Raw genomic sequence first — 14,776 nt, 5'->3', positions numbered from 1 at the left:
TGCTGGCGAGGTGGTACTTTTTCAAAGTGCGGGAACTTTCGGGGGCGGGACTTCGGCGCTAAACATCCTGATTGGTTGAGTTCACACAGCATTGTGATTTCATTGCAAAGTGCTCCTGTGGTAAAGCATTGTATTAGCAAGCACAAAGTTGGGGGTTCGAATCCCAGGGAACGCATGAAGAAATTGTTAGCATGAATGCAATGTTAGTGCTTTGGATAAAAGCAACTGCAAGAAAAATAATTTTAAAGGGCACCTATGATGCAAAATGCACTTTTACAAGGTGTTTGGACAGAAATGTGTCTACACAACCATCTTAGTATGATAAGAATCCAACCAGTCTTTTTTTAAATCTTCATAAAACCATACCAGGTGAAAAGCAAGCGGTTTGGATCCTGTCTTCAATGTGAGGTGATACTGCAGTAGCCCCGCCCACCCCTATTGATTGACAGGTGCTTATAACCACATCCTCACCTCACTGATTTATTATATACATTATAATATATAACATTCTGCTGACTCGAATCCCTGAGCTTTCAAATAAAAGTCTGAGTATCTAACCACCATGCATGGTGCGTTTTCATATTTTAATATCTAAGAAAAAAATAACTGATATTCTGCGTTCATGTGAAGCTGAATCTGTCCAGCAGGGGGCAGCACATGATATTATCAGAGTGTGTTTATAATATTATAACAAAACATGATTCACAAACAATGAATGATTTATGATGTTTTATAAAGTTTTTAAACAAATGTATGCAATGATTATACACTGTATGCATAGGAAAATATGCTCATTTTCATGGCTTTTATACTTGCCTGGAAGATTTAGATCAACACTTATCGAAATCAATCTCTGCTCTGTAAGGCACGTGTGTAAAAGTCTGTAAAAGACGGTATTTTCACATTTAATAAACAAACAGCTTCACCTGAGAGTCTCAAATACAGCAGAATTCATATTTGGATAATCTTTGGCTCACATCTTCTGTATCTGTCTTTAATAAACACTTAAATCAGCTGGATTCGGTCTGATTTATCGCTCATAATCATCTTGGGGATTTATAATACTGTCTCTTTACTTGGTCTCTTGATGCACGTCCCAGAATCCTTTGCGTCAGGACTCATGTTCCTCTCTGTCTTTGACTGTTTCACGTGAGCGAAGCAGATTTTCCCTGAAGCTTATAATGATGATAACGAGCGACTGGCATCATACACGCGCTCTGGATATTGAGTATGAGTTCATAGCTGAATAAACGTCACCTGTGCCGGACACAAGCATGTTTTTGGTGTTCAGTTGTTCCTGTAAAGTGCAAATGTCACAGGTCGGGGGTCTGCGGTTCGGATCTATTTCTCATCGTTCCCAGAATCCTGTGCGCTCTTGTCGTCGGAGCTGACTGAGATCACGGTGCTGCTGATTTCACTGAATCGCTCCACGATGCACTGCGCCGTCAGACGCGCCTCAGGCTCGTGATCCCAGCACTCCTCTATACTGGAGCACAGCAGCTGGACGCCCTGGGGACGAGCGTAAAATACATTCATTTATGCATTTAGCAGACGCTTTTATCCAAAGCGACTTACATTGCATGGAGAAGTTTAGAGTGTAAAAATAGATAAATAATAAAAAGATTCCACTGAATACATAAATAACGATTCAATAATATATAATAATAAATAATGATAAAAAAATAATAATAACGAAGATTAAATTTTTAAATTATATTAAAAAGGATAATAAAAACAATGGATTAAAATAAAATAAATAATAAAAATGAGTTTAAAAACTGATTTAAATAAATATAAATACAAATAAGATTAAACTAAATATATTAATGATTAAAATGAATTAATAAATGATTATAATAAATGAAATTACTTTAAATAAATAAATAATAAAAACTATAGATTTAAATATACAATACAAATTAAATTTAAATAATTAAATTGATTAATAAATAAATAATTAATCTACCAGTTTAGTACTAGAGTGAGTATAATATATATATAATAATATATTTCATTAAAATCAATAAAAATTTATTTAAATAAATAATACAATTTAGATTTTAAAAATACATAATATACAATAATATACAATATACAATACACAAAATCCATACAAATAAAATGAATAATAAAATGTATATTTAAATAATAAAGTAGTTTAATAAATATTAAATCTGCCAGCACAATACTTTAGTAAGTAGATATTTAATATTATAGTTTTTGTTAATATTTCTTAAATTAAAATTGATTTTGATATATTTTTCGCTTTTATACTGATTTTAGTGAGTTTTATTAATTTTGTGGCATTTTTTTTTTTTTTTAGAATAGGTCTATATTGTTTTATTTAAGTCTAAGTTATTTTAGTTATGCATTAGTTATATGCTAAACTAAATTAAGATGAGAAATGTAGCTTTGGAAACTAGATGAAAAAAAAAAAAGTTTAATACTTATATTTTATTTCAGTTAACACTCATTTTATTTCAAGTAGAAAGTTTCAGTTCTAGTTAACTATTATAACCCTGCTGTAAATAAAAAGGTCTGAATCTGATCAGTTTTGTCGTTCCAGCAGCAGAAGGTTCTTGGCGTCTGTGGGGCGCTGGTTTAGTGAAGCGTCAGGCTCTGTGAGACTAGTTTAGCTAGTTACCGTGTGGTTAGTCCAGCTGGACGGGATCTCGGGTCTCAGTCGGTCTCTGATGATGTCATCCTTCATGCTCTCCACACACAGATGATCCTTCAGCTTCCCGAACGGAGGCTCGTACTCCCGCACATCTGCACACACACACACACACACACACACACACACCAGCATGAGCTCTGTGCTCAGAGCGGCGGGGAATCACTGGAGAGATGCATTGTGGGAAGTGAGTCAGCAGGGTTTTAACCAGCCATTCACAACAAGCAACACAAATCTGGTAGATTCCCACCGCAAATACTCTTGAATCTGAAAGACCCTTAAATAACAACAACAACAACAAAGAGGAAGTGCATGGTTCAGGTACAGGAAGTGGGCTGTGGGACATGACACGTGTAATGTTTCATGACAGCGGTGCTTCCTGTTTCTGACGCATGCATTTCCTGGGAACTTCTGAACAAAGCTTGACTGGTGCTTTTCAATAATTATATATGTTAAAGACAAAAAAAATGTATAACACATTTATTAATATTATAACAATATGATATAATTACAACTATTTAAAATACACAAATATAACCTTTTTTTATTTTTCTATTATAAAATAATTTATTATATTTTATGTAATTATTATAATTAATCAAATATACAGAAGTTATAATATCATCATATAAATGGTATATATAAAATACATGTAATATAATTATGTACACACATATATATATATATATATAATATAATATTTAATGCATTTGCTTAATATAATATATCTGATTTATATAATTATTATAATTGTATTTTTATATTCTCTTTCTCTCTCTCTCTCTCTCTCTCTCTCCCTATATATATATATATATATATATATATATATATATATATATATATATATATATATATATATATATATATATATATAAATTATTTGTAAAATAATATTTTTAGGTATTAAATTAATATTCAACTATATATATTTATTATATATATATATTTATATATATATATATAAATATAAATATATATATATATATATATATATATATATATATATATATATATTACATATTTATGTATTTTATTTTAATATAAATATATTAAGATATTTTAAAGGTTTAAATATTATATTAAATATTACATTAAGATTGTATATATAAATAGAAATGTTATTAAATATTTAAATATTCAATATTTAAATTTTACAGTGTTTAATTATGGATTATTCTATTTTATAACATTATATAGTTATAATATATTTACAAAAAAAATCATATTTAATACTGTATAATATAATATAATATAATATAAATTTTGTATACAATTTTATTAAAAAGAACTACATCTTTTTCTTATGACTACGTATTTATTTTTATTTGTAAATCCGACAGGGGAAGGGGTGTTTTTTTTTTTTTTTTAAGATTTATACATAATTTCTATGACAAATTCTCTGTGGAGACCATGAGGAGGATCTGCTGTGGTCTGTGGACTGGGATCAGGTGAGATGGACGGAGATTTGTCGTTCAGTGTGTGTGTGTGTGTGTGTGTGTGTGTGTGTGTGTGTGTGTGTGTAACCACTGAAGGACGTGTCTCACCGCCGATGGCGCTGCATCTGGACGTGATTTCCCACAGAACCAGAGCCATGGAGTAAACGTCGGCCTGTTTGAAGGACTCGATGTTCTCCAGGTCCATCCTGGACTCCAGCACCTCAGGAGCCATATATCTGGCCGTTCCCACCTGAGAAAGACAGACAACACGTCCTGAAAACACTCCCAACTTATTTAAACACTCAACTTATCTAATGAGAACTTACACTCAACTTAAACACATTAAGATAGATTTAATATGTTTAAGACGTAATGTAAAATACAGACTTTTATTTTGAAATGCTTGTTTTTCCATCTGTACAATGAGTTACACAGAACTAAAAACAAATTCTATTGCTTTAAATTAAATGCTTTCATTTTAAAAAAATTCTAGACTGGACTTCGAGAAAATATGAGCATTTGTGGTGCACTTTCAGTTCATTTCAGCTTCCTCTTTAAATATAATGCTTTAATTCCTCCAGAATCATCATCATCATCATCATTATTATTGAGTGTGTGGTTCAAACAGACATTACTTTCTCTTTCAGTTTTGGTGTTGTTTTATTATTTTTACACTTACACTGACCTCATCACGCTCAGTAATCGTCATAACTAACCGTAAACCATCACTAAAAACAAACTATGGCATAAAACCAAACACTGATTGTAATTAATGCGTAAACTGTTTTGTATCTGCTAGCTATGAATTTTATTAGAAATTTAGCACTGACATTTTCATAACACAAATATTTGAATAGAGAAATGCAATGAATTACTAATACTATATAAAAAAACAAATACATAATAATTATTTTATATATATATATATATATATTATATAAGAATAATTAAATTTTTTGTTTTAAAAGTAAATTTCTATGAAATTTCTATAATATTATATATATATATATATATATAATATTACATTTAAATATTTTAATAATCATATATAATTAATAATATATTTATATTTATATATATTATATATATATATATATATATATATATATATATAAATTAGTTATTATGATTATAATTATAAACTAATACAGTTTTTGTACATTGTATATTTTTTTAAACAACTTTTTAAAATGAAAAAAAATGTAATGGAATAGTATTATTAAATAAATAAAAGACTAACAATTAAAATCTTTACTTATAAACTATATATATATATATATATATATATATATATATATATATATATATATATATATATATATATATATATATATAAACAATTTGATATATAATGTATTATTATTATTATGATTATAATTATATAATAAGACCACATACTATGTAAAAAGTTTTATGATTTCATATATATAAACTACATATTAAACATATAAATTACATTATTATATTAAGTTATAATATAACAATACATTTATATCTAGTTTTTATCGATTTGTTGAAAAACTGAGCTGTATTAGCATAATTCTGGTGGGCTGAGGTGGCAAGATTCCTTATCATTTCCTGAAGTTTTCCTGAAGACGCCGCAGGGTTGCTAGCACTACACTGATTAGCTTCTCACCTGTCCGCTGTTGGCCAGTTCTTCAGGAGACATGGAGTTATGGAGTCTCAGACTGAGACCGAAGTCGCACAGACAGCAGCTGAGGTCTGCTTTCACCAGGACGTTCGCGCTCTTCAGGTCCCGGTGTGCGATGGGCACTTTGGAGTGTCCGCACGGCGTCCGGTCAGCATGGAGATGAGCCACGCCCCTCGCCAGAGACCCGCCCAATCGGCACAGCTCGTCCCAGCCAATCACGTGCTGCGTCAGGAACTCCTGCAGGTTTCCTCGCTCGTGATAGGCTGTTATCAACCAATAGCGTCGCTCGGCCTTCCGGTCCTCGGCGGTTAGAAACTGAAGCACGTTCTCGTGCCGTAGCTCAGTGTCCGAGAAAATCTCCCACTCGGTTTTCCACGAGGCGTATTCTTCGTACGGAAATATCTTCACCGCTACCTTCTGGAAGGATTCGTCCGTCGCTCCCTGCTTGAGTTTGGCTCTGTAGACTTCAGCGAAGCGGCCGTTCCCCACAATAGCGTCCAGCTGGATCGGGAGTAACTCGGTGTTGTGGTTCAGGCTGTTGGCCGAGCTGCTGGCGGATCGGTTGTCGTCGCTCACGATGATCGCGCAGGTCTCGCTGTCGATGCCGCTGGATTTGGGCGCTTTGAGGTTGTGTTGGTCAAACACGTGAAAGCAGTAGAAGGCCGAGAGGAGAACGACGACAGCGATCAGGACGGGGAACAGACTGACCAACAGCATCGACGGGAGAGTCCTCTTACTGAGAGAAGATTCGGTTCCTGGAGGAGGTGAAACTGGAAAATGACCACACACCTGGGTTATTACCGCTAACTTAAAACTATTACATGTTGCCTGAAATGAAGTTAAAATTAAATATAAATATTAGATGAAATACTCAAAGTAACGGAACATTATGAACGTCGGCTTGGCAAAAAAAATAAAAAAATAAAATACGTTAAGCTGTAGCTCTTAAATCACCAACTTAAAATTAAAATGTGAAAAAAATAAAAATAAAATAGCAATATACAAAAATCATCAGCAATACAAATAATACAATTAAAAACATTAACAAAAATGTAATTAGTATACAAATAATAATAATAATAATTTATTTCAGAGGAAAATTATAAGAATGTTAGTCATTAAATGTTATAATTTTGAACACAATTATTTCCATTTCTTATTGTTTATTTCCAGCGTTTGGAAGCAACTAAACTAGATATTCACATATATATATATATATATATAAAAAAATACATTACATTTTCCCAAATTAATTCAGTGTTTTGATCTTGTTTTCCAGTACCAATATATAAACATTATTAAAACAGGAAACTGATCCAAATGAAGTAAGTTTATGCTTAAAATGAGAACAAATATCTGTCAGTGGAGTCAGAGAAAATGTAAGAATTAAGTTGATTTTTCTCACTCCACTGACCGTAATCTGTTATCGCTTCATTCTGAATAATTTCTCAGAAAACCAAACCTTTTATATCACCGTGCTTTTATATATTTAGATATACTGGAAAGCAAGACCAAAATAGACTCTTAATGTCACATTTGCAGTGTTTGCATTCAGACGAACAGATATTTTCTGCACCAAAAGTTTCCTTCCAGAATCACATGATGCAGCTTCCTGTTTAACCTCGTCTAAAACCAGATTCTGAAGCAGAAATAAACACGAGTGGTGCTTTCCTTGTGCAAAACCACATAATGTTATGCATTACAGTTAACAGAGTGATGTGCGGTCCGAGACAAACTGCACACGTGCACACGCAGAAATAACACACGACTATAAAAACAGCATTTCGGCCAGCGATGATCTATAAACACAGACAGGAAACCACACGTCTGAAGGCTCCAGCACCTCTACAGAGACGTTTTAGGAAACCACTTACACAATTTAACCAACTATTGCTTTCAAAAGGACTTACAAACAGTGTGAAAGAGACAAAACTGTGACGTGAGGGTCTTAATATTCTCATTCTGTTTGAGAACGACACACTTGTTTTTGAAAGAGTCTCCTCTGCTCACAAAGGATGCATTTATTTAATCAAAAATACTGTAAAATTGTGAAATATTATTATAATTAGAATAGCTGTTGTCTGTGTGAGTATCTGTTAAACTGTAATTTATTTTGGTGATGCACTGCAGTATTTTCAGCATCATTCCTCCAGTCTTCAGTGCTAACAGTTGTGCCGTTTAATATTTTCGTGGAAACTGATGCATTTAATTTTTCAGGATTCACAGATTAATAGAATGTTCTCAAAAGAGCAGCATTTATTTGAAATAGAAATCCGTTGTAACATGCATCCTTGATTAATTAGTATTGAGCGTCTCACCGTCAGTGAAGAAGAGCCGATCGTTGCACTCTTCCTCATTGCAGGAGCAGATGTAAACCTCCTCCTCCGTGTCCTCCACCTGCTTCATCTGACAGACGGTGTTGTTGTAGTCCGTCAGATACTGGCCGTAAAACGGGAGCGCCGGATTGTGACACAGCGTTTCGATGATGGCGTTCCCTTCGTTTCTCCTCCTGAAACACAACATGCACACTGTGAGCGGATCGGCTGTTTCTCAGCTATGTTCACTTCAATCAGAAGTTTTTAAAGTCTAATAAATGTTCAAATTGAGATGTACGAAGAGTTGAACGGCTGTGCTACTGGACAGTGATATTTCAGCACCGTTGAGATTCAGATTTGCAGATCGAGTCTGTAAACAGAGACACAGATGTAAAACACGTACCAGGCGCTGACGCACACCTCGTCGGGACTCTCGCAGATAGAGGCGATGTTACACGAGGTTTCGCAGACGCCGGTGGCGGCACACGCCGTGGATTCAGCGTCACAGAACTTACAGAGCTGAGAGAGTCTGAAGACCTTCGTTTCTGAAGTACGCACTGCAAAACACAGAGAGAGATGTTTCCATATTATTCATCCCCTGCATTACAATCACTTCTAATCAATTACACTTACACTATTCACTCAAACTGGAAACCAGCATGTAGAAAAAGCTGACACTTTTGACAAATCTTTACCCAGCTCTATAAAACTAGCCGTTTTATAAACATATTTATCTGGTAACACTTTACAATAAGGTTTCGTTTTTTAAACACTAGTCATGTTATGTTAGTTAACATTAATAACCAACAAATAGAATTTTACAGCATCTTAATGAATGCCCACTTCAACATTTACTGTTACATTTCAGAATCCAAAACAATATTGGTTGATTTTAGTTTAATTTAATATGGTATTTTTTTATTTTATTACACACACACACACATTCATACATACACACACACATATATTCATACACACATACACACACATTCATACACACATACACACACATTCATATACACACACATATTCACACACACACACACACACATTCATATACACACACATTCATATACACACACATATTCACACACACACACACATTCATATACACACACATTCATACACACACAAACTCACACACACATTCATACACGCATACACACACATTCATATACACACACACACATTCATATACACACACATATTCATACACACATATACACACACACACACACACACATATTTATACACACACACACACATAAATATACACACACAAATATTCATACACACACACACACCCACACACACACACATTCATACACACACACATACACTCACACACACACACACACACAAATATTCATACACACACCCACACACACACATATTCACACACACACACATATATATATATATTTGGGGTGTAAGAGGTCATGTTTCGGGATGCACCTCGGTTTTGGAGTAGTGCTACACACACACACACACACAAGCAGTTGTTTTTGTTTTGTTTCGAATTAGATTGTATCAATTCAGGACTGAAATTCGGTCTGAATGAAAATGCACATGCACTCTCTGCCAGCAGGTGGCGCTAATGTAACAGCAGCGATACAGCGTTTGCTCGGTCACATATCCACCTTATTTTTCAACGCAGAAGTAAGCTGTTTTCTGTGAATGTGTGAGATTTCCAGTTCTTTAGCAGCTGTACAGGAATCAGGGGAAGAATAAACACGTGCAGTAAATGCTTAACCTGTAAATGCACTTCAAACCAGTGTGTTCATAGTCAAGATAATACAATGCAATAATATGGTGAGACACAAGTGTGTCATGTAAAGCAGCAAAATGAGCTAAACTGAGCAGCTGACAACAGAAGCAAGACACAAATGGCTTACAAAATAATACCAGACCTACACCTAATGAAGACCTCAAACACCCATTCAATGTCAAACGATGCATGAGAAACCACACTCACATAGAACGAGGTCGGAGCTGTGATCAGGTTTGTTGAGCAGCATGCGCTCGTTGCACTCGTGTCCCGTACAGGCACACAGACGGACGATACGCCCTTTCACGAATCTGATGGTCAGCACACAGTCCGAGCTGCTGAAGTCGTCTAGACTCACGCCGTACAGCGGCTCCATCGGGTCATGACACATCGTCTCCACCATCACAACTCCATCCTCCCTCCACCTGGAACAGAGAGATCAAGCTCATGCAGTACTTACTGTAGCATGCTGCTCATACTTATTCTGCACTATATCCTGATGCTTTATTACATTTGTCAAATTGTGTAGAATTATAACAGAACTCATTGTGATTAATACACTATCCCAAAATGCAATGAGCTCAACCTATTATTTCCAGAGCTACAAATAAACCGTGAATTATATGGTCAAAAGGAACAATCTCATCTCGACTGTCAAAAGTAGATTAAAAATTAAATATATTTTATATGCATCCGTTATATATAAAAAAATATTCAAAATATTTTCATACATAAATGCAGATTGAAGTAACGAAAAAGTATTATGGTTATTATAGTTAGCTAAAACTACTTGAAATAAAATATTTTTTTTTACTTTATAATTTATATTGTTTCGGTTAGATGCAATCTGCAAATGTTTTTCATCTACTAAATACTAAATAAAGTATTTTAATGAGAACTGTATGGACATATTTACAAAATATATAAATTAGTGCTGTCAAACTATTAATCGCGATTAATTGCATCCAAAATAAAAGTGTTGTTTACATAATATATGTTTGTGTACTGTGTGTATTTAATATAATATTAAATATATTATTATTTTATATATTTAATATATAAATACAAACATATTCAGTATATATTTTGAAAATATTTACATGCATTCATGTTCATATAATTCATATTCATATAATTTATATTATGCATAAATATATTTAATATATAAACATATTTTTCTTAAATATATACATGCATGTGTGTGTATTTATATAAACATAATAAATATACACAGTACACACATATATATAATGTAAGCGAACACTGATTTTTAATGATGCTATTAATTGCTATTAATAATTTGACAGCACTAATACAAACATAAAAAACTAAAACTATCTATATACAAAAAAGGCAAAAACAACAAATGATTAAAACTTTAAAATGTAAATGTAAAAAAAAAAATATTATCACAATTTAGGAGAGAAAAAAACCTTTAGCTTCATTTATAGTTTTCATTTAGTTTAGCTTGATGTACTAAAATAACTACAACTGACATAAAATGAATAAAAAAATATATATACATAGTTAAAAACTATGAAATTAAAAAATAAAAGCTATAATAGTATATCAATCATTCAATAGTAAATATATGAGTTGTGAATTATTGCCATGACATGTTTATCATTAAATAGTGCATGCGCCTTCACAATGTTATTTTAAAAACATAGTAGGCAGTGCACAGTATATAGTACAGTTTTAAAACTAGTATGTGAAATAGTGTCCAGTAATCGTGCAGTGAGAGTAACAGGAAGTCAGTCAGCTGATTTACACCAGGGTTTGTATATTTTGGGTTCTCGTTCCTTTATCATCTGCTGCATGGAGAATGAAACAAGCTAATGTTGTGCTTTCTCTTTTCATGTAATAATCACAAACCAAACTACAACACCCATAATGCATCAGTGTACAGGTCTGTTTGCATCTATCATGCATCTATATCTATCAAATACGGTTTAGAAAAATAGTTATTGTAGTTAGGTTTTGGAAAAAATGAAATGAAAATTTGCTAAAAATATACTCACACTCAGTCAATTCATGATGTAGATTAGTTAGTTTTTTTTTTAATCAGACTTGGAGAAATGTAGCATTGCATCACTTGCTCACTAGTGAATGGGTGCCGTCAGAATGAGAGTCTAAACAGCTGATAAAAACATCACAGTAATCCACAGCACTCCAGTCTATCAGTTAATATCTGGAGAAACCAAAAACTGAAACAAATACATCATAAAGACGTTTTTTGACCAATTTTTGGCTTGTAAACGTGCTCGTTCTGTGCAGATTTCTCTCCTAGTTCATACCAAACCACTTTTTCACTGAAGGAAGCAATATTATGGATAGAGGACTGCTGTTTTAGCAAAAAACAACAGTTTAAAGTTTAAAAAAATGATGGATTTGTTTCAGTTTTCGGTTTCTCCAGATATTAACTGATGGAGTGGAGTGCTGTGGATTATTGTGATGTTTTTATCAGCTGTTTAGACTCTCATTCTGACGGCACCCATTCACTGCAGAGCAAGTGATGCCATGCTACATTTCTCCAAACCTGATGAAGAAACAAACTCATCTTGAATGATCTCAAGAGTGAGTTAATCTTCAGCTAATGTTGATCTGTAGTGAACTATTGCTGTGAAGAAGTGAAGAATGCTGCATCACGTCTGAGAGCGTGTTGGAACAGACCCCAGCGTGATTCATGCTCACGAGTGCATCATACCAGACGGCGGCGCAGACGTCATCTGGATTCGGGCAGACCTTTGGAACGCTGCAGTTCGCCAAGCACTGATACGACTTGCAGCTCGCCGGCTGAGGGTCACATGACTTACACACAGCGTGCGGATTGGCTGTGTGGAGCAGAGCTGATGCACCTGAGATCAGAACAGTATTTAGATACCATTATAGAATTTGTTTTTACTTTATATGTTCTTTTGTAGTAATGTTATGCAATTTCTATAATTTTATTAAATGTCTATATAATTTTTGTGAAATAAAATAACTGAAATTAGTATTTTTTTATCAGTCAATGTTTTTATTTTAGGTTACTTTCCATCAATTTTATTTTTAATGAACTATAACAACCCTGGATCAGGCAAAAGTATTGTGTTTTAAGAGGTTAGTCAATGGATGGTTGATATTTAATGTGATTTGTCAAAAGCTGACTTCATAAATCCACTGAAAAACACCAGCTGATTCATAGACATTCTACAAACTGCACAAACTTTTCTACAGCAACAAGCATGTGATGACGTAACCGTCTCAACATTCGGCTGGACGTTGCTTCAGTATCTGCGTCTGCCAGGGAAATAAACGCAAACACATGCTGTGCATCACTGTTAGCTGCGGGAAATGGACACAGCTTTTTTTACCGCAGGTTTAAGTTGGTACATGCTAAACCTGAGAAACATCTGTGTGGACGTACACTATGTTTGACTTCAGTGATGGACAGTGATGAAGATACAGGACGATTTTAATCTAAATACAAATCTACTACAAGTTGCATTAAATTAATAAACACCTCTGTATTTTTCTTTTAAATAGGCCTCTCTCTCTCTCTCTCTCTCTCTCTATATATATATATGTGTGTGTACTATTATAAACATTATGTTTTAATACAATTAATTATATTATTATAATTGTAAAATATCATCAGGGTAAATAATTAGTGCAGATACTATTAGAGTTTATATTAATATTTTGAATGTTTTTATTTTATACTTTTTTTTTGCAATCTTTGGTGTTTTTCTCATTTCTGTTAGTTTTTATTAAATATGTCCATACAGTTTTTATTTGCTTTATTTAATTTTTAGTTTCAGTTATTTTAGTTCATCCAGTTAAACTAAATTGTATTATTTATTATACAATTCATACAATAATAAATATAATTGATTGTTTATTTGTTTTTAATTGTTATTATTGTTTTATTAACGATTTTGGTTACAATTAATTTTAAGGTGTACTTGTTACAGTATAATTATTCATATAAGTACTGAGTAATATAAATTGCATGGTTAGGGTTAGGATTCGGCTTAGGTTTACTTGCATGTAATTATGCACAATTCATTGTTATTATAATAGTAAGTACATGTAACATGTAACAAGGACACATCACAATAAAGTGTTACCGAATATTTTTTTGGTTTTAATTTCAGTATAATGGGGAAGAATGGTGATGTTAATAATTCAAATCCTTTTATCATTATTATTTTTTTAAATTATCCTAATATCATAATGTTAAATCCCTGGCTATATTACAACTAACCCGGACTATGGGGTAAATTATAAAATTTTACTCCCTAAACCATACATATTCCGTTTGTACTGCATCATGTGATAGCAGACACTTCTAACTATTGTGTATCACATTTTGAACGCACTGGCTTAAAATAACTCCAAGATACAGATAGAACTGTCAAAAATGATCCAATAGTTATGTAATATAGTTTTACGGTCGTAACAAAACATTGGCATGATTTTAAAGCATGCATAAATAAAACAATGACAAAATTGGATTCGTTTCAAACAAACACACATGCAGATACACACGCACGCACGAGGAAACGTGTGTGAGCCTTGTTTTTCCGAAAGTTTCAGAAACTGAAAGAGGAACTCATAATTAATCTATTTAGACACCATAAACAGTGAGTTTGACGCGACGCGACTCGCTGACGCTCCCGTGAAGCGCTCGCGCTCACTGTGATCATAACTGCGTCAGAGTCAGCGCGTCACGTCGCGTCGCGTCGTAGTAATGAGACTAAAGCGGAAACTCACCAGACACCAGACACACGAGAAGAACCGACCCAAAAGCGACGCGCTCCATCTCCCGCTCCATCGCGTCTGACGCCCGGATCGATGCTCTTATATCGGCTCTGTCTCATTCTCCTCCCTCAGCTGAGAGGAGCGCGCGGTGATGCACGTGAAACACGGAAACGTGCGCGAGGAGCG

General features: G+C 33.6%; 1 protein-coding gene across 1 annotated transcript; it reads right to left on the bottom strand.

Moving 5' to 3' along the window:
- Positions 1-712: 712 nt before the first annotated feature.
- Positions 713-14,776, bottom strand: LOC113062545 (TGF-beta receptor type-2-like). Its single transcript, XM_026232455.1, has 9 exons — positions 14,603-14,776; positions 12,552-12,702; positions 10,052-10,269; positions 8,480-8,633; positions 8,080-8,270; positions 5,747-6,531; positions 4,219-4,360; positions 2,645-2,769; positions 713-1,509 (listed from the first exon to the last, which is right to left on the bottom strand). The coding sequence occupies exons 1-9, from the start codon at positions 14,661-14,663 to the stop codon at positions 1,342-1,344; spliced, it is 1,995 nt and encodes a 664-aa protein (XP_026088240.1). The 5' UTR covers positions 14,664-14,776; the 3' UTR covers positions 713-1,341.

Source organism: Carassius auratus, chromosome 44, assembly GCF_003368295.1.
Source record: "Carassius auratus strain Wakin chromosome 44, ASM336829v1, whole genome shotgun sequence".
In the NCBI taxonomy this organism is placed as follows: Eukaryota; Metazoa; Chordata; class Actinopteri; order Cypriniformes; family Cyprinidae; genus Carassius; species Carassius auratus.
Note: the sequence above shows the minus strand (reverse complement) of the source record. Positions and strands in the feature narration are given on the sequence as shown.

Excerpts from the sequence above, each read along its gene's own strand:
- LOC113062545 (XM_026232455.1), bottom strand. The coding sequence starts at position 14,663 with ATGGAGCGGGAGATGGAGCGCGTCGCTTTTGGGTCGGTTCTTCTCGTG. Across the intron at positions 2,770-4,218 it reads CAGATGCAGCGCCATCGGCG|ATGTGCGGGAGTACGAGCCT; the intron begins GTGAGACACGTC and ends GTGTGTGTGCAG. Across the intron at positions 1,510-2,644 it reads CCAGCTGGACTAACCACACG|GGCGTCCAGCTGCTGTGCTC; the intron begins GTAACTAGCTAA and ends GCTCGTCCCCAG.